At 40.8% G+C, this 20,849-nt stretch overlaps 1 protein-coding gene across 1 annotated transcript; it reads right to left on the reverse strand.

Annotated features, from left to right (window-relative positions):
- Nucleotides 1–958: 958 nt before the first annotated feature.
- On the reverse strand, nt 959–15,233 carry zc3h7a (zinc finger CCCH-type containing 7A). The gene is made up of 23 exons (XM_080511574.1): nt 15,137–15,233; nt 12,591–12,696; nt 10,886–10,925; nt 10,591–10,794; nt 7,976–8,134; nt 7,747–7,827; nt 7,452–7,505; nt 7,328–7,367; nt 6,884–7,221; nt 6,548–6,797; nt 6,429–6,457; nt 6,187–6,331; nt 5,889–6,041; nt 5,342–5,547; nt 3,590–3,690; nt 3,287–3,468; nt 3,124–3,194; nt 2,895–3,028; nt 2,717–2,822; nt 2,531–2,639; nt 2,322–2,455; nt 1,312–1,475; nt 959–1,213 (listed from the first exon to the last, which is right to left on the reverse strand). Exons 2-23 carry the CDS (start codon nt 12,656–12,658, stop codon nt 1,024–1,026), a joined length of 2,958 nt encoding a protein of 985 aa, XP_080367700.1. The 5' UTR covers nt 12,659–12,696; nt 15,137–15,233; the 3' UTR covers nt 959–1,023.
- Between the last annotated feature and the right edge of the window lie 5,616 nt (nt 15,234–20,849).

Genomic DNA, 20,849 nt, shown 5'->3' on the forward strand with positions numbered 1-20,849 from the left:
GTAGAGACTACATGCTGTTCAAATACAAGCTTATGTATGGGGTTTTACCTCATACTCTGGGTTTCTGACATTAAATTGCTCTTCGGTGTGTGAACATGTGGCTGGCTGTGTTTGCTCAGTGATGCACTGGAGATCTGTCCAGGGTGTATCCTGCCCTCGCCCATATTTAGCGAGGGCAGGATACACCCTCCAGCATCCCACAACCCTGCACAGCATAAAACTGTACGGTTTAGTATCACAGTATAAAAACATGTATTTCTTGTCCATTAAAACTTAAAGTTGCATTTATTTTGTGTATAAAATATACTGCATTGCGTTGCCTTGTACGACGTGCAATGACAAAGTTGAATTCTATTCCATCACGGCTGACACCAACTTAAAATTTGAATATCAATCTTCTTGATTGCTACACAAATGAAAATCAAAGATCCACAGCGACACGTTTGAGTTCAATGAAACACAGAAGTTTACAGATTACAAAACAATGCTTTATTTTGGTGTTGTGCCATTACACTGGTAACACTATTAGATAAATGGAAACGTGAAAATGACCTATTTTGACTGATTAAAATAAGAGAGAATGTCAACTGAACGTTTTAATTCACACTGAAAACAGCAATGGTCATCAACATACATAATCTGCCCGTGAAAAAGAAATTACTTTGAATTTGAAGGTCGACTGCTTTTAAGTATGTGAACTCGTTTCTGATCGTGGTTTACACATGCTATTGTCGCCACCACTTTCAGGTTCATGTACTGAATTGGTGCATAGCAAAGCTGCAAAGTGTCTACCACTCAGGATTTGCTAATATTGATAACACTCCAGTTCTGCTCAGAGAAACCCCAGCCACCAGTTGGAGGGCTGGTCCTGAGCGCCCTCCTTTTAAAAATCACACTGATCAGGCCTGTGCACATCAGAGGGCCCCCCTCCCCCCCCACTCCCTCTCCCAAAGGACGACCTGACTCAAGACTGTTTGAATACTGGATCATTTGCAAGTAAGCACGAGTACTGTCATCACATCATTATTTAATGTCTTTAAGCAGAAAACTGTATTTTCCAAAGTCATTGTCATTCGGTGCTATAAGATGATCTTTTCTGGCTTTGGCAAGTTTCATCAAAAGGAATTCCCTGCGCTCCATCCACTCTTTGAGCTCCTGCTCCCCATGAGCCAGCTTACACAAGTCGTCCTCTGTGCACGTGCCTTTAAGGAACCTGTTGGAATACACGGTCACACATCAGCCCTCACAAACCAGCAACCTGAGGCCTGGCGTCGTCTCACCCCCCCCCCACCTCGCGTCGCATGAACTCACCTCTCACAAACTTTGAAAGTGCCTGTGGGAAATCGATACTGCCAGCAGTTCTGATCGTCCTCGGAGTTAAAAACTCGGTCTTTGTGTTTCTCTGAGGTTATATGCTGCTGCCACTGCTTCTCACTGTTGCAGTTTTTACCACACAGCCAACAATGATTGCCAGCCTGCAAAAAGGAAAGAAATCACATTTAAAGACCATCTGTTCCTCGCACACATTTATTTTATTGAGTTTTTACTGCATCAACAGATGCCTCGACTCATAAGATGTAGAGAAAAAGAAACCGTTTTCACAACAGGGCAGTGTACACACTGGTCCTCCCTCCCTCCTAAACACTCTCAGTCGTGTGTGGAGTTCTAAATTGACTGTATGTGTCAATGTGTTTGCTCTGTGAAGGACTTGTGACCCTTCTTCACCCAGCGTCAGCTGTAATCAGCCCCTTTTACTCTCAGTTGGATGAAATGACAGAAGATGGACGGATGTTCTCCAACTGCAAACATTCCCCAGGATGAGGACTGAGATACATTCCCGTGAAGGTTAGAGCTTAAACTACAACCGATTTGAATAATGGGGGGGGGTCCTCACCAACAAAACAGCATAGCTTAAAGTATATCAGTACTGGCTTTATTGTGACTGGTAACACATTTCACTGGAGAACTACGAGCTCTGCCATTCAAAAAGTAAGGCGAGCTGGTGTTATGATGGACCTTCATGTGGGATTTGCATCAAAAGTCACCTGATATTCTTTTTGCCATGTTTTTGAATATTTCTCAGAAAGTCGTACGTTTTCATATGACAGAGAAACTGAAAAATAAAATAGAAAAAGCTATAGTAACCATTTTACTAACTTGCATGAAATAATAACAGTACATTCACAACACAAGAACCAGTTTAGAGTGAGTGGAAGAACAGGAAGTATGATGAAGTCAAAAGTTTGCTCGGCTGTCAATGAGCTATGTGCGGCAGCGTGACGCTCACTGACCAGTTGCTCTCTACCAGCCCGTTGACTCACCACTTCTTCGGCGTAGTCTGTGGGCATGTGGATCTGCCTCCCGTTCTCTCTGACGGAGTTGCTGGTGGTCTCCTCGCCCCAGCCGGGCTTCTGAGACAGCAGCCACTGCTCGTAGAGCTGATCCATATCTGGAACTGAACGCAGGGATGAGGCGAGTGCCACGACACAGACAAGACAGTCCTCAGTGCATTAAAGGTCTCCAAACTCACTGTTGTTTTCCTTCATGTAGGTCCAAAGGTCTCGTTCTTCTACACTGTGCGCAAATGTGCAAACCCCAACGTACTGACACTTCTTGCCGGCCGTCACGTGCATGCAAATCTGAGAAAGTTGAGAAAATAAAAGGGTTTAGTGAGCTGTAATGGTTTACTGGTTAAGAACACCGACTAACTTTGTACCTCAAATTGAGATGGGATGGGTTTTTTGGTTGGAAGAGGCCTCACTGTGGTCCATTTTTTTCGTTCATGGGAGCTTACAAGCACCACCCGTCTGTCTTTGGCCCACCTGAGACAGAAGCAGGCGTCAGTGATGAGCCATTCAGAATCAAGCACATGAGAAAGCCCTCAGAGTACTCACGTGTGTCTCGCCTTGGCTGAGCAATACTTCTTGTTTTTGTCAGCTTCACTTAGTTGGCCGTTTCTCCAGCATTGCCCACAAACAAACATCATCTTCAGATTTGGAGGTCCAAATCTTCTCTGTGCAGTGGAAAGCTGCCGAGGAGAATTGAAGGTGTGCTTTAAATCATTATTTCAGCTGATAAATATTTTCATTTTCAAGTTGTTTGTGAGAAAGACGTCAGTCTCACCTGAGGTCCCTGAAATGAATCGGTGTTCCAAAACCTCTTCGCCTCCTGAACAATAGTTTCATGTGTGATACCTGGACGACGCAGGACGGATCAGAATTACTAAGAAACTCCAGAGAAAAGCCTGAATTTCCAGCATCCATTGCATCTGAAAGTGTCGCCTTACCGAGTTCATGCTGCATCATCCAGACCTTGAGTTCGATGAGGCTGTGGGCGTAGAAGCAGTCGTCCTCTCTCACGCAGCCGTAGCGGACTTCATGGCGACAGAGATCCAGCTGGCTGTGTGGACTCAACGGTCGGATTTTGGAATAGCGCACAGTCTTCTCCTTCAAAATGTGTACCAGGCACCTAAAGGACAAAACAGACTCTGAATGAGCACAATTTGCTCGTCTCCCAAATTATGTTCCTTTTTTTTTGGGGGGGGGGGGGGCACGCACAACATTTCCAAACACTTTTGATATGGACTTACTTATGATCTTCAAAGTTATGCTTTGTCACAAGATGGGAACAAAGTGAAGCATTATCTTTGTTGGTTTTGCTGATTATTCGGGGTTTATGGTCAAAGCACACCTGCAGAACAAACAAAACGACACAGAGCAGAGTCAGATCACAGCAGAGACTCTGCCGCCCTTGTTTTCACACGAGGCGCTATTCATGTTATACACATCACAGGTTTTAGACAGACGTACAGCACTATGCTGAAGCTCTATGCAACAGTGACTCCTTCAGAGAAAGCTTTAACAGTGTTAATAAAAAAAATAAAAAAAAACCTTAAGTAAAGCAAATGGGAGAAATCCTCGAGTGTGAACAGAATCAATTCTTTTACATGCAGTTTTTGAAGGAAGCTTTTCTAAAACAGCTTTAATAAGCAAATGCTTATTGGCTCAAAGCCTTCCGTCTCTTCATGTAATCCCAGACAGAACCTGCGATGTGAACATCACAACTTGTGAGAACCAAATATAATTACTTCCAGGACCCCAAATTCATGATTTCTTAATGATTGGGATCATTGCTCCAGAGTCAATCTCGAAACGAGTTGTCTTTTCAACATGCCAAAAACCTCTGCACAATTCTGAAGTTAGCACCAAGCTGATAAGTGAAATACTTTAGGCTGGAAAATCTGCACTTGTCACATTGCATTTTAAATGTACTGCCGTATTTTTCTCTCTCTCCCACTTCTGGTGCGAGTTCTGATGGATGATGCGCCTCAATCATTTACAACTGCCTGCTGTGCTGGAAGCCGAGGAACACTTTCGTTTTTGAGAGAGGAATCAATTTACGATGAGGCGAGGGTTTCTCACCCTGCAATAAAACTTTTTCTTTTTAAAAAGCTGCCGACAGGCATCGCTCAGAAGCTCCAGTACAACACAGCTTGGATAACAGTCCCCACGTTGAGTATACGGACTGTTTTTTTGTTCTTTGGAATAAAATAGCTGATAATTTGGAAACATTTCAGTAGGTGAATCATGTTGGCAGCACCAACATGTCTAATGTTCCTTTAATACACGAATAACTGGCGGCAGATATTGAGGACATATAAAACGTTTCGAGGGAGTAGCTAGGATATGGGGCAGAGGTATTACACTCGTTTTAGGTCAAAGGCATATGAAGCATATTTTTAATTTAGTGCCAAAGTATAAGCTCTGAAAGTAGCCATCTTCTTGTGTTATGTCATGTATTCATAGGGAGCAGCAGTTACGAGAGAAATAGCAGGTGATGTCCTGTTTTGGAATTTGCCCGCAGGCTAGATGTTTGCTGCCCAAGGGCTAACACATCTGAACCGACTACTTAAACAGGCACACTCGCATTCAATGATAATTCCACTGTGGACGGTCAAAACAATGTGTGCAGAAGCGATCCGACACTCGAGACTGCATTCGCTCATTTGTCAAAACAACAATATGGTCAAAGAGCTTTTTAGGAGGTAAAGACGTGTCAGACTAAGATCCAGCGATCTTGTTGGAGGCTGAAACGGAAGGCAGTGAAAACCCCGATAATGCATCACCAAGGAAGCCACTGAGAATTGTGCTTGTGTTGGCAACAGTTTACCAAGAATTCATTGCGTAATAGCATGCGTGAGGCTCCATTGTATATTTCTCAACATGAAACTGAAACTTGGCTCAATAGTGTAGTGGTTGTTTTGTTTGTGTTTTTGTTTCAAACTGCACTAAAGAACCGCATTGTCCCACATTCATTTCCATTCAGAAACCAAAACACTCACCCCACATAGAAACATGAATATCCCTTGATGCTCCTGTAGGATCTTGGGAACAGTCAACCTGACATTAGAGTTTGGCCCGAAAGGATCAAAGAGCAGCTCTCTGGAGATAAACCCTTTCCGCTCCATAGTCCAAACATCAATCTCCTCCTGGCAGTATGCAAATGTGCAGTGGCCAGGGTACAGGCACTCTTTTCCAACAGCCACCTCTGAAACAGGCAACGTCACCTTTGTTTAATATGAGCGGACACGACTCGAAGCAAAGAGATGGACAGTCGGACACTACAAATATCTCAAGTGTTCAGTATATGTGCACTGAATGAGGAGACGGAGCACACACTACCTGTGTAATTTAAATTAAATAAACAAAAGAAACGGATCATTTTCTGAGATAAGTCATGCAAATCCAAAAACATACATTTCATGGCCAGTTACTGTACTGGCACTAAATGAGATTTAGATACAAGTTATACATTTGAGTACATTAGGACAACTGGTTTTACATCCGAAGACAAATTGATGGATTTGAAAAAAGAAAAAGAATGAAAACCTTTGCAAATGTAATAAGGGCCAACATATTGCGTTTTTGTTGGTCTGGGCCGAATGAGCTTCCACATTTTGTCTGGCTTGAGTCGTCCAAGTAATACATCCTTTTTGCATTTATGCTCTTCGGTGTGAAGTGCGTAATCCAACACTCCGGGACCTGAGGGGATAATGAAAGCGCATGTTACACCAAACACTGCTTCCCTCTCCCGACAGACACTGACTAAATGCAGAGGAGAAAACCAATTCCAGCAGAGGAATCGAACAATCTGCACAGATTTGTATTGTCGACATAATGTTCTCACCGGTTCGGACGTAGCACATAGCGCAGGCTTGTTTGAACTCATGCGTTTCAGCTAAGGGGTTTTTAGCTAAATCCACAGCAGCTGGAAGGCCCTTCACATCAGGCATACCCACAGCCATTCCCATCGGTGTTTCATTATTATTGAGCTGCAGTAAAAAAAAAAAGAAAAGAAAAAAGGAAGTTAGTTTGAGACTGTGGCATGGTGCTGATGGGATGTTGCAACTTCTAACAAACTTGTATTACCTGTGGAAGGAATGGACTCGCAGAAAAATCTGAAATGTTTGACAGAAGCAGTGATTATTGATTGTGATTTTAAAGTAGGCAAAACTACATCTCTGAACATGGAGAGTGAAGCAACGCACCTGTTTTGAAGTCTGATAGGCTGAGACTGTCTAGGGAGTTCAGTGGTGGAAGAGGATCAAAAGTGTCCATACCGAAAAGTGTACTCGAGCCCAACTTGTGATAAAGCGGCGGCAGATTTACGGTACACGGCTGAACACCGCCGTGGAGAAACGGGTGAATGTGGGAGGGCATCAGGAATGGACTCGACATGGAATTGCCCGAGGTGATACTTGTTGGCAAAGGGAGAGGCCCCTTGACTGTGGGGATGACCTGCGGGGAGAGACGGAGACACACTTCTGTTCAGACGCCCGCACTTCCCGACTCACTGCAGCCTCCCTGCCGCTCTCGCTGCTCACCATGTTGGATTCGGGGCCGGCTTGGTCGAGCAGGTCGTCCAAATCGTCCCCGATGATGTCCGCGTCAAAGTTCTGACTTGTGTCTAGCATGTTGCGGGGCTTGCTGGTGCGGCAGCCGTTTGAGAACGTGAGCGTGGAGAGGGGGGCTGAGATGGGCACGGGCGCGGGCAGGGGGACGGACTCGAAGCCCGGGGGCTCTGACAGGGTCACTGACGAGATGCTGTTGGGAGAGAGTTCATCCACCGCCACGTCGCTGAGCGGCGAGGACGCCACCAGCGGAGCTTGAACCGGAGACGGGCCCGGAGCCAAAATGCTGTCCAGGGTCAACGGAGGCACTTCTGCAACACGCCAGGCACGACAGTACCGGTTATTGTCTCTTTATATGCAAATCAACAATAATAAAAAAAAAAAAAAGCAAGAGGCTTTTCAGAAACAGAAACTCACCAATGTCTATTTCTTCTACCGAGGCCGGACCAAAAGAAAACTGAAAGTGACAACAAACAATTGGTCAGTAAAATTCTTCAAGTTCAGAACCCACCGTCAGTGTTGGGCAGTGGATGCTGCTTACCTTATCACATGATGCATCTGGATAAGTTGATACTCGCAAAACATTCAAGGCAGGCTGTGGAAAAGAACACACGGTCATTTCCTGTGAATCACGCGTTGCAACCAACCCTGTAGACATTAATCATACGCAACATTTTAAGGCATTCTAACCACAGTGTGTTGGAATTTCCCCCCTTTCAATGTTTAATCAGACATATCCAAGTAGGTTTATTCATATATCATCATTCACAATTCAAGGCTTTTGAAAACGCATCAAAACAAACTTAAGGAAAAACAAAATGAAAAAGCACACATACCTTACTTCTCACATAAGCTTTACGGATTTTCAACCCTAAAATTTTGGCAATGTCCTGAGTCAGCTGTGTGACACTGGAATCCTGCGGAAACAATAATATTGTTCAATAGGTAAATGCTTCTACCCATCGTGTGTGTGACTGCATGTTTTGGGTGACATTCAAATTTAGTTCATATACATTTCCAGCACACTGCAAGCATTCAGAGCACAGAGGGTGGACGTGTGCTCACCTGAGGCACTGCGAGAGAGCATTTGGCGACAGCCTCGTAGGCCTCTTGATGCCTCCCCAACTCTTTCAAGGCTTTTGCTTTTCGGTACAGTGCTTTGTAGTTCCCCTCGTTCAATTGGAGGGCTTTTTCACAGTCTTCAAGTGCTTGGTCATAAAGTCCCTGCGGAGAAATAAAGTGGAAACGGGAGTTGAAAAAGGCTGCACTTAACCGGAGCACACCGGTGAACACGGAACAAAGAAACTTGTGATAGATTGTCTTTACAAGTTCAGTTCATGGAGACAGGTACGGGTGTGGCCTCCGGGAACACAGCGGGGAGTTTTACTGCCATGCACAAACAGATTTACTAAAACCTTACCAGAACAGAGTGTCTTCACTAAGTTAACAAAACAATTGTCAATCAAAACATCACATTTTCCAAAATGGAACTCAGATTGTCGATGCCTGAAATTAAAAAAAGGGAAAAAAAAAAAAAAAAAAAGAACTATCAAACTAAAGATTTAAAAGATCCTGCCATTGACAATCATTCCTTACTCACTGCGTAAAAATAATCAAGAACTACAGGAAAATATCAAGGGTGACCTCTTGGGGAAACACCTAAAATCTTGTTTGGATGGACGGAGACTGTCACCAAAAGTTAAGCAAAAACCAGCAGCTGTATCCAGCCAACAACAACAAAAGAAAAGAACAATTAAATATTTGTGTTCTTTAAAAGAAATGTTGGTACGAGTCCAAATAGTGTGTTGGCATCTACGCAAGGTTATTAAATTCCCAGCCACCAAACCCCCCCAAAAAAGTAGATCTGATCCAAGGAGCCAAATGCACACATTTCTCAAACAATCCATTGATACAAGGTAAAAGAACAGATGTGAAGACTGTGCGCGACAATTCATATAAAGAATTGGGAAGAAAGGAAAAAAAACAAAAAAAAAATCTAATCACATGTACATCACCCTACAGAATAATAAATATGATTAAGCCTACTTAAGTATGCATGAAGTGTCAAAGGAGAAAATATTCATGTTACTAAAGTCGGCCGCACCTCATCATGATGTCAAATAAGCGTCGCCTGTCTGCAGGCTAAATAACTGTCAAACTGGAAATGAACACCATGTCAGAGTGGGATGTTAAAGACCTTCTGTGAGCGGCAGCGTGGCCTCCACAAACACTGCAAAGTGACGCGTGTCTGACTAAGGAAGGGGTGAAGACTGAATGCAAATTCACCGGCGATACGAAGCAAAAAAAATAAATGCAGCCCACATGTCAGCCGTCTGCCATTATTTCACTCAAGTCTTGACATTTCCCTGAACTAATGTACATCCATTAGGAAAAAAAAACTGCCAGCAGTTACAAAACAAGGTAATAGTCAACGCTGCCTCAGGGGCCAGATGCAGCACGGCTCCTGGAAAAGAAATGTTTGATGCGTCGAGGACATTGAGGGGGTGTAGAAAACAAAGGTGCCGAGCTCTCGGTAACACCGAGGAGCCTTCTCAAAGCAAGCGAGCCGGGTCAACAAGACGTCAGGATGCATAGATATCGAGGAGGCTGCTCCAGATTGGATTATTTTGCCATGAATCAGATTGGAGAGAGGCAGCCTGGACCACATTGCACCAAACTTGTTTTGTCTCACAAACAAATGTCTCTGTATGAATCCCTGTCTTTCCTACTATTTTTCAACATCAAAAGATATTATCAATATCTTTTTTTTTTTTGAGGGGGGGGGGGGGGTCAATGTATAAAAACTTCTCTGTAACAATAACATTCCTTCCATCTTCTTCTATCATATTTGTCTTATCTTCATTTAATTAGCTACAATGTGACCTGAAAGTATGTTTGGTCGTTATCATGTCATGTGATCGCACCAACAATAAAAGGAGTTTGTGCCTAAAACGATCTTTCTCGTCAGAAACTGTTAATTCAGAATAGGGATTAAAACTAAACATTTAATATATTCTTTGTAAATTTCAAGGAAAATGTTATCTAGGGTAAGGCACGCTGACTTCTAGATTTGAACCATTATATAAAGAAATAAGTGGAGATTAAGACAATGATTTTTTTTTTAAGTCCATTTTCTTTCATCACTGAAATTGTTGTTAGTGCAATGGAGATGCATTAAAATTAGATAAGTTTTAGGGAAGCTCAACCTTGTACACATTGCGAGTATGATTCAAGTTTCTTTCGATTGTTTCCTATTGTGAAAATAGGGCTGGTCAAATTTTATTTTATACATTAATTGAATGTCTAGCCAAAAACGATTTTTATTTTGCAATTGACTTTTTGGGGATTTTTCTGCATTCCCTCCTACCATTCCTCTTGGGTTTCCGTAGTTGCTGCTGCAATTTTGCTTCAGCCCGAGCTCAAGCTTGAATATTTAAATGATAGTGAATCCTTTATCCTTCAATTTTGGGATTGTTTATATGCATTTTATTTCTGAGGACAATCACAGCAATGAAGTTGCACTTTTGACAATATATTAGAAGTGTGCAGTTTAAGTGAACTGTGAAAAAAGAAATCCAAAATCAAATCGAAACTTGACTGCTTCTATATAGCCCCCAAACAACAGTTTTTACTCTCCTGACCAAAGCAAGTTTATCAAAATGTGGTCACTGTCTACTCACCGGGACAATATTTAAGTATGCTGTGGCTCGATTTGCATACAACGTTTCCAGCAAACCTGTTGGAACACAGATTTCTTCAGAGTCGGCGTACTCTGCTATGCTCAGAGCTTCCGTGTACATCTCGATGGATTTAGTCCATTCCCCTTCTTTAAACACGTCATTTCCCTCTCCAAACAGATTCCACACGAGGTCCTTTATGAACACCTGCACAATTGAACAGAAGCAGATCCACTTGGGAAAAACTCACAAATTTACATTTAAAAAAAAGAAAAGAATTAGATTGAGTGTAGCTTACCTCGTATTGATCTTGACTTCCAGGAAACGGAAGGGTTGATCTGAAAGCAAATAAAGTGAAAAGTTACAGACCTTTAAATTCTCAAAATGTATGTATTAATACCATTAGTTAAAAAAAAACAAATCAGGCCTTGATGAGCTGCCCCAATAATATCTAGTTGTTTTGTTTCTAATTGTAGGTTTTCGTACAATAACCACCCTTTTAAAAGTCTGTTGTTCCGGTTTTGTTTTCCAAAGCACTTTGCAACATAAAGCCTTAATTTAAAAAAAATAAATAAATCTTTATTAGTATTACAATTATCAGTGTTTGTATATCTCGATCATCAGGTTGATCAAATTTATCTGTAATTTGACCGATGCTGTTCTAAAAGGTTGTGTGTGCAGGTGCCGACTGTTAGTCAAACTAAAGCCTCAACAAACCATTTAAAAAGTCAACAGTGGGAAAATGTGATGTCTCTCAATACACTTCTATGTGAGAGTGATACCGAGGAGAGAAAATCCGTTTTAAAAAAGTCAAGTTGCTCCAAATATTCATTATAATAAAAGAAAATAGTAATCAGCAGTCAATCATATGGAAAGTGTCATCCACTCACTGTCATGATGAAAAAAATTGATTTTGTTATGCCGCTTTCCAGCTCAGCGACTTCCTGTCATGTAATGTTGTATTTCCCGTCATGCACACTGACCCATGAAAATACATTTCAGACGGTCACACTCAAACTGAAAACCAACTGAGCTGCTCTGCTTACAACCATAAAGGGCAAACAGCTGCTACAATGTTAAAAATAAAGAAAATTGCAACTCATTTCAGGAGAACTTATTTCTAAATCCCAACTCCTTCCGTTTGTGCCGCTCCTTCAGAGCAGTTTAGGTTCATATTCTACACAAACACAGATCATTCGAGGAACAGACTTCACTTATCCATGACAACTTAACACAACATGACACAGCAGTGAAGTATCACTTTCCTTTTGACAATAAAGGCCTCATGGCACATTAGATGAAACTTAACACTGAGACACCTGGCACAGCGCGGAAACCACGTGGACGAACCAAAAATCTACCTGCCCGATCCACTAACTCAAAGCACACACATGGCACACTAAAAACTGAACCGCCATCACCTGTCTCGCCAATCCGTAGCTAAACAGTGTGGAAGTCCCAGTTTTCTCGCACAAAGCTTTGCTTCTTAGCAAAGTCGTCGTCGGTTTCTTCTTCTTTTTCTACACATCATAAACAATCAATGACGAGTAATCCTGTCACATCCACCAAATCAGCGGTGATAGTTGTGGATGAATGGGTTAATAAGCAGGCCAGGAGAAGATTTTAATCGCCATATATTTCTAAGAGAACCATCATCATCATCATCAAAAAATCCCCTCAAATTACCCTTTTTTAATATACAAAATGACAGACAACTGTGAGAATTGTGCGATTGTATCTTTAACAGACGACGGCGATGTTTTCAAACCTCTTCCCATATTCATCTGGTGTGTTCTGTTACGCCTCATGTGATACTAACAGAAGATGAAAACAGACTGATCGGCTGTCAATTCCTATTAATTGGCCAACAAAACACGTGACTGCAGCTCGAGAGAGAAACAGTTGGAGGAATGGCAGCATGTGCCAAACATGGAATGAAATATTCGCAACACGATTCACAAGTGCGCCCAACTTCAACAACAAGTCATCCGAACGACACCTACTGGATGAACTGTAGGCCTTTCTGAATCTTGTGCCAGCGAGTCCTTCTGTCCTGACACGGTCCGGACATGGTTGCCTGTTTCAATGTCTTCTCGCCACAGTCAGCACCTGAAAACACGCAAATTATAAACTCACAAACAAATAACACATTGACACACACAGACTGCTCAAGTGTTTAGTAGGGATGGGGCCGATTGGATCCAGTATCGGTATCGGGTTCCAATATTGGATTGGAAGTGAAAACACCTGGATCGGTGCATCCATAGTGTTTAGGCAGTGGCTTTGTCATTCAGAGATTAAATCATTTTCACTGAGGGTCTTTCAGTCGAAAAAATTCATCCTGCACTGTTTGGGGGAAATTAACACGTAACATCTGGCGCCATTAAGTAAAGAAAGAATAGAAAGGGAACAGATTTTAAAAATTTTGCAATACTGAATGACGTGCGTGTGTGTATATATATATATATATACACACACACACACACACACACACACACACACACACAGAAATTGGTCTGACCAGGATCCATGTTTACAGGCCTGTATATAGGACATAGGCAAATGAAAAGGGAAATCAGTGCGCAGAACACTAAAGGCATCAGTAACAACCTGAAGTGTGAGGAAACAAACTATCCATAACTTTTCCAAACACATTTCTACACTTGATGACAATTGTATTGAAGGTCTACGAGGTGATAAAGAGTAACTCTGTTCGGAAGGAAACTTCAGGCTATAGGATATAAGTTGGGGGCAGTGGTGACTTATAGAAGACTTGGGATTGGGAGTTCACAGGTTTGAATCCCACAGTGGTCAGGTCATCGCTGTGAGTCCCTGAGCATGACCCTCACCCTCAATCAGCTCCCCAGAGTGCTGTAATGTGGCTGCACCCCTGAATCCTAGAAATAGGATGGGTGAATCTCCCTTAGGGGATTAATAAAGTATGATTAATAAGTTACTTTGGCCCTGGTTTGTTTCTTGAGAGTCACAAAGATTCATGAATGCAGCTAAAGACAAATATTAACTTTCATAACACATTCTTTTTAAAATCAATTTACTCAGTAAAGACAACTTGAACCTTTACACCTGGAGGAAAACATGACCTGAATACAATTGATAATGCTCTCTTTGAATAGATCTGTATCCAATAAAAAACATGTACTATGACCTGCACAAATGCCCTTAGATAAAAAGTGATATTTACCTTTAAAGAGGAAGAAAGGCACACAGATGAGGAAAATATTGTAAATGTTGCATAGTATCCTGACATATCTGGACAGTTATTAGACTTCCAGGGTTTTTTGAACCTCTAGAATAAGTCAATTATGTTTAGGCAAATCTAAACATGAACAATCATAGCTGGCAGTACTAGTATTTGTTATAGACAAATACTATACAAGCTGACACAAACTGATATTGTGACCTTTAGCTCGGCTACAACAAACTTTCTTTATAGATTTTGTTCATCAGTCACAGTGAAAAGGCAGATTGTTTTTGTTGTGAAAGCAGCAGCTTGCTGATCAACTGTCATATGACAAAGTGTTCAGGAGTTTCATCCTGCTTCTGTCCATCTTCCGTATTCAGTAATGACGACACGCGCACAGTTCCGGATATATAGGGCCAAACACTCCGATATCGTTAATCACGCATACAATCGGAATATTTTTCTATTTAAAAAAAATTAATTTTTTCTTAAGAAGTGGGCCGAAGGGGGAGGGGGGTCGTTTAACTTGGTATACGAAAGCTAGAGGTCCATTATCGGACAGCCGCTTGGCATCACTGACATACTTTCTCATTGTGTCTGGGTTGATTTCAACCCAATTTCCGCATGTTTGAGGCGAAGCGTGTCGATATGGGACACAGATCATCATGGTCAACGAGCTTTCAAATGCACATTTTCATTTCAGTGCGCCAAACCAAACACTTGACTATTAACGAATATATAAACATTTAAAAAGGTCTTAAATCGAAGCATTTTTTTCCCTCAGTTTTGTTAGCTAACCAGAGTAAAATTTGAGACAAGTGACGTTAGCTGGATGTGGTCGGCACAATTGACATCAGAGCAGGTTAATCAGAGTTTAGTCTCAATACTTGGAGCTCGTGTGTTCGTACATACAACAAGGGGGTCTGTGAAGGATAAACCTTGAAATTAAGTTTAATATCAGGGGAAGAGAGACGTGGACCAATTTGTCCGATAATGGATGCAAGGTAGTTAGCACACGTGTGGTACCCGCGGCCAGGAATCGCCGACTACGGTTTCGCAGTTTTTCACCCGATGGCAACCGTGAGCAACTTCCACCAATTGGACAGTCTTAACAGATGCCGCTACAATATGATGTGATCAGACTCAAAAGCGGTTTTCTCTCCCGGTGGAGGAAACACGGGAACTCGAGGTGAAGCGTGACGCTATCCGTCCAAGTTTGTAGGAAGTAGCCTAACAAAGCCCGGGCATGCCCAAGTTAAACTAGTTCCTCAACGCGCAACGAGCGCGAGGGGAAGACTCGTAGCCGAAAGCAGGTAAATATCAGAGACATTACTGGACAACACTTACATGAATGTGTCTTTAATCCCGTCGGGGATCTAAATGGAGGGAAAGTGATTTTCCGTTCCAGCTAAAACAAGTTAGCTCGCTGAAGGCCGCCCTTTCTGTCTTCTTCTACTCTGACGTAAAGGGCGCGAGATTTTACTCGGACGTCATGCCACCTTCTACAGGCAGGAACACGACACTGCATTTTTCAGTAGAATAGAATAGAATAGAATAGTATAGAATAGAATAGAATAGAATAGAAATATTGATTCCCAACCCTTTTCTTACTGGACCCAGTTTTTACCATTAACCAAGGCAACTCCACCTTCACCACACCATGCATACCAAATAAAGTTGAAGGTATCTCATAATCAATATGGAACACAGTTTCTTTGTTACATTTTTTAAAGATGACTTCCATTTTCTGAGGATAAGCTCTGGGGCTACACTCTGTCTTGAGGTGTTCAGTGGATGGTGTTGCTTCTGCTCACATGTTTTCATGCTCTTATTTGCCAGTTTTTCATCCCAAAAGATGATTTCAGCTCTAATTTTGTCCATTTCTTCAATGAATACACATGTAAACCAACTTGGAATCGTCTTCTTTTTCTTTTGACAGATTCGTATTACAGATAATTTTTGAGATAAATGATACACTTTTATTTGAAATGCTTAATTGTAATAGTTCTGTGACTCAAGTTAATTGAATGCCAACTCCCCTAATTTTAGGGTTTAACATTTCATTTTAGAGAATATGAAAGCTGAAAACTCAATTGTAACACCAGCAAATCTTCAGATCTTTGCTATAGTTTCAGTGAAATATTCAAACCACAGCACATGTCCAACCTTTGAGCTTAAAGGAGGCTTTATGTGAGATTATCACTTTATTAGGTAAGTTACCCTATTTAGTAACTCCCGCATTTCTTCATGTTTCTTCCAAACTCACACAATGATGAGCTAATGGTGTTTGTAGCAAACACTTTGATGAGAACTCATGGAATTTTGGCATTTGTGAGAGTTCTAGTATGTACAGTACTTAGAGTGATCCAGTGTGTGAGAGATCAAGGGGGCAAACTCAAGAATCTGTGGGCTTTCTTGCTAGAATGTGTCAGACTTGTAGATCATTCAAGTCTAGAATTGAAAGGATGGAACTTCTTGATTTCCAAATATTTAGATACGTTACCTATAAAAGGGTTAAAGTTCTGAAATGTGAGATATGTTGGTCAGTTTTACACTTGCTGTGGGTATTTATATACTTTATTCAGTCAAAAAATCAAAAGAGCAAAAATGTTTTTTCTATGTTTTTATATTAAAGGGGGGCAGGGTGCCAGTATAACATAATTTTCCTAGTGGTTATTTAAGGTTTTCTTTTTCCTTCGAAACATTGTTGCTCTTTACTTTAGATGATGAGTCATAAAGTATCTTTGAGTAATTGAACTAAATCTGAACAGTGACCTCTTACTCTATATTAAAAATGCATACAGAATAAGCAGGATAGAAGATGGATGGATAAAAAAAGAGAATGAATAAAGTAACAACTTTATTAAGATAAAGTGATAAAACAAGTAAAGTCTATTGTTAAATCCTAACTTAAAAGAAGACAGTGTGTCAACATTTTTGTTCCAAATCTGAGATTTATTCAGGCCAAATACCATTGAAATCTTAATCGACCGGAAATTAGATTTTGAAGTGGCTCCTTTGACACACAGGCGGTGCAGAGACTGGAGCACAGGAGTAATGTGCTCCACCCTCTTTGTGTTTGTGACGAGTCGACTCTGACAAGCTTTACCGACCTGTGAACACAACGTTACAATAATCCAACCTGCTGGAGATAAATGCATGAACACATTTCTCTGAATATTCAGAAACTCTGTCAATCATTTTTTTTCAGATGCTCGTAAACTGATTTTGCTATTGCCTTAATGTGATTGTTGAATTTTCGGACTCACTCCATTATTTTAACCAGATTTCTGGCTTGACTTGTTGTCTTAAGGCAGTGTTTCTCAATTATTTTCTGTCATGCCCCCCCTAGAGGACAACATTCTTTTCAGCCCCCCCCCCCCCCGAATTGTACTACCATTGAGAACCTGATAATATGTATTTATTTATCTGTTTAAACCACTGTATGAGTTGCTGGCACCAGCATTCTGCATACAATCACCTGATTATCAAAATAAATTAATAAAATGAGCTGGAGGCCCTTTTTTTATCGTTCAAGCATGAATAAAGGCACTAATACTGAAAGTTGCGCCTGCCTCACGCCCCCCCTGACACCCCACCACGCCCCCCCAGGGGGGCTCGCCCCACCATTTGAGAAGCACTGTCTTAAGGGACATCTAGTCAAGATGAGATGAGCACTGACTTTTAAACTTTCCTCTCTGGGTTAAGTTGTAGAAAGATCTGACACCTCCACTCAATAATTTCATTCATGCGCTTACTTGGCAGGTATAAGGGGCTGTGGTCATTCACTGACACTGATCGGTGGGCACATAAATATCCTTTTTCTTCAAGAAAGGAGAAAACGTCTTAGTCGTATATGCGTATTTAAAAGAAATAACAATATATTAAAATATGTAGTGATTTCAGTTGTTATAAGTGAACACATTTTAAATACTAGATTTTAATTTCTCATGCCATCTATTTTCAGTGAGTGGGAAAAATGTTTTCAAACAGTTTCTTTTCATTTTCCATTAAATATGAGGTGAACACTGATTTAAGTCGTTAAACAGTCAACACACCACAGATTTTCAGATCTCTGCGAGAAGGCGGACAGCCAGTTACTTCGACTGTTGCTGTTTCATCATTTCCCAACAGCTCTTTCTTTCCTCAAACGAATCCAAATCTGCTGCCTAATAGTCATTCAGGGAGGTTCATCACAGGATTAAAGCTGGACTGATAAGAAACAGATCACTTTGCTTTAAACAGGAAAAGTAGAAAATGGCAGCAATTATCCTCCAATACCAGAGAAAAATTTTACCTTTGAGAGATTTACTCTTTCTACAGTTCATCCTGTGGATCTTTCCCTCATTGTGTAATTAATTATTCCTCTTCATAGATTTTCTGTTCAAGCACATTCAGTTTGTTCTTCACTCATAATTGGTAAAATATCAGCATTAGGAAGTTGGATGGATATATTCTTTCTTTCAGAAGAAACACTGCTGAGCATCAGACACGTCCTGGGATCCAACTTTCTGGTCACTTTATTGAAGAATTGCAGCGTATTCAGGTTTCATAGCGACATTAACATTTTCCATCCTGATACAATCGCAATGTTGAATGGATGTTTTGAGGCAACGGGTACGTTGAGATGAGAGTAAAAAGATATGCAGCGATTTGAAGAATGTGCCTCATGATGCGGCACAGTCATCCTGGTAAGATGTAATAACTGCCAGGAGGAGGCGCTTATCTCACATTGTGCAGGAGCATCAGGGAGAGACGCAGCCACAAAAAGAAAGGGGGGAAAAAAGAAATGTCTCGAGTTATCAAAACCCAAAGCGAGTGCCTTTTATGATTTAGCTGCCCTGACATTGCCGCCTTATAGATGACAATAGAAATGAACACAACAGAGTTGAAATACATTCTCAGAAAAAAAACAAAAAAACCCAACATAATAAGAAGACGAAAAAGCAATGCACAACACAATTCATGTCATTTCCAGATCAGGCCTCAAATTTGTCAAGCAAACCATTCCTGTGGTTAAAGTTCGACACTTGCCGCTTAGTAAATCATCATGACAACCGTGATAGCTGCAATATGTGCTGAGTGTTTCATGCTGAACTCACTGAACTGAACTTTAAAAGAAAAGAAGATTGATGAGCACATCTCTTTGTAATTAAGTAAGACGAGGTGTGTTATTAAAGCAGAAACACCATGATTGTCGAGTCTGGCTGCAAGTGTTGAGAAAGTGGAGACCGCAGCACAATTGTAGTGCTTGTGCCAGGCAAAGCTGGACTGTTTAAACTGAAATTAGCCGGTGATCTCACACGGCTCCCATACAGCTTAAAGGGCAGCATGTAACATCCAAGCAATGTCACTTGTGTACGTTAGGTGGCAGTACTGAGTTACTGTCATAGTCAGTTTGTCTTCAGTCCAGGTCCGTTGAGTTTCTGTCAATTTTAAAAGACAACATTGCTTGGAGCTATTGAAAATGCAACTTTCTGAAAACATCTCCCAAGGTGGAACTTTTATGAAAACTTTCCAACTCAGTCTCCATGTGAACGGGGGAAAATGTAATGTTTCTGGAATGCTGAGTGCTGCGCATGCACACCACGGCCGAAGTAAATAGTCTGTTTACTCACATTTGTTGGTGTTTGCAGCGTATCTTTGTCTGTGCTCGTGTGTGTGGTCTCATTACACAAACAAACAAGTGCACCCACTAGTGGCCCTACACAAAAACTATGTTTTCAGCATTTCTACTGTTTCCGTGGAAACAGACATCCTTTTCAAAATGTTGCTGTGAAAATGCAGAAGTTTTCTGAAGCGAAAACACAAAAATGATCACGTAAACCGTGTCCTTGGTTATAAAGTAGCAGAGTTCCAGCCTCTGTGTTTATCATACATTCTGCTATTTTTTATTGGACTGACAACAAGCTTGAGTGAATTGATTGAAGCTTGGTGGTTAGCATCAGTAGTGTACCACAATATATTGAAGTCAATAGATTCCTATCATTTATTATCATGCAAAGAAAAATGCATACTGTAGCTAAGTTATGTTTCACTAATTGTAATAATGGAGTTTTAATAATGCAGAAGGGATATATTTGAGTGATTGTCCAACAAATACCAGCATCATTTTCTCACCAGTCTAATTAGTGAACTGACAGCATTCCAACACCAAAACACAACATATTCTGGATAAATAAGCTGATTTTGCTGCTGATTTAAGCAGTTTTGTTTATTTACCCAGTAATTGCTATTTAACATTGAGTTATTGTTTGAGTTTTCCCTTCTGCACTTCACTATTAACAGTAATTTTTATTTGCTCTGGATCATTTTCGAAACAATATCAGCTTTATTGAAATTGTAATAGCAACAGATTAAAACAAGATGATAATCAACAAATTGCTTCAAGACTTAGAGCAGTTGTTAAAAAAAAGAAGAAAAAACTGAAACAAAATAAATGGCAAAAACTGAATTTTGTGAATTAACTGCCCCAAAGTGAAAGAAAAGTTAAAAACACAACATGCTCCTCTCTTGGATTGTCTAAATTTAATAAAAAAAATTTAATCAAATACTGCTCAGAGCAAGTGCTATTTGAAACTGGAATCCATGTTGAAATGAAAGGTCAAACTGCTTTCTAAAAGTTTTAACGTACAACAACAGTACACACAGAATGAAAAATGAAACAAACAAAAAATAAATACAAACAAACAAAGTGTAACAATGCAAATCAATACATTCTACAACAAGGGTCGTCAGCATGTGGGAAACTGAAAACTACTTCAAGATATTGCAAAGACTTATTAGTTATAAAGCAACGGATTAATTCAAGTTCCACACCCTGTTTATACCAACAACTAAGATCTGATCTGAGGACAGTTCACACAGTGCTGCCACGCGCATACGGGCATCGCTTTGGTAAACTGATAACAAACAATACATAACAACATCATGAATATGAAACTACAAAAGCAATAAACCAGTTTAACAGATTCAAAAACAGAACTAAAGAACATATTCTAATGTCCAACACACACGCACACACACACACACACATGCACGCACACAAGGGGTTCCAATC

The sequence above is a fragment of the Blennius ocellaris genome (genome assembly GCF_963422515.1).
Source record: "Blennius ocellaris genome assembly, chromosome: 16".
NCBI lineage: Eukaryota > Metazoa > Chordata > Actinopteri > Blenniiformes > Blenniidae > Blennius > Blennius ocellaris.

Excerpts from the sequence above, each read along its gene's own strand:
- zc3h7a (XM_080511574.1), bottom strand. The coding sequence starts at position 12,658 with ATGTCCGGACCGTGTCAGGACAGAAGGACTCGCTGGCACAAGATTCAG. Across the intron at positions 10,926-12,590 it reads AAAGGCCTACAGTTCATCCA|ATCAACCCTTCCGTTTCCTG; the intron begins GTAGGTGTCGTT and ends ATTTGCTTTCAG. Across the intron at positions 7,368-7,451 it reads CAGATGCATCATGTGATAAG|TTTTCTTTTGGTCCGGCCTC; the intron begins GTAAGCAGCATC and ends TGTCACTTTCAG.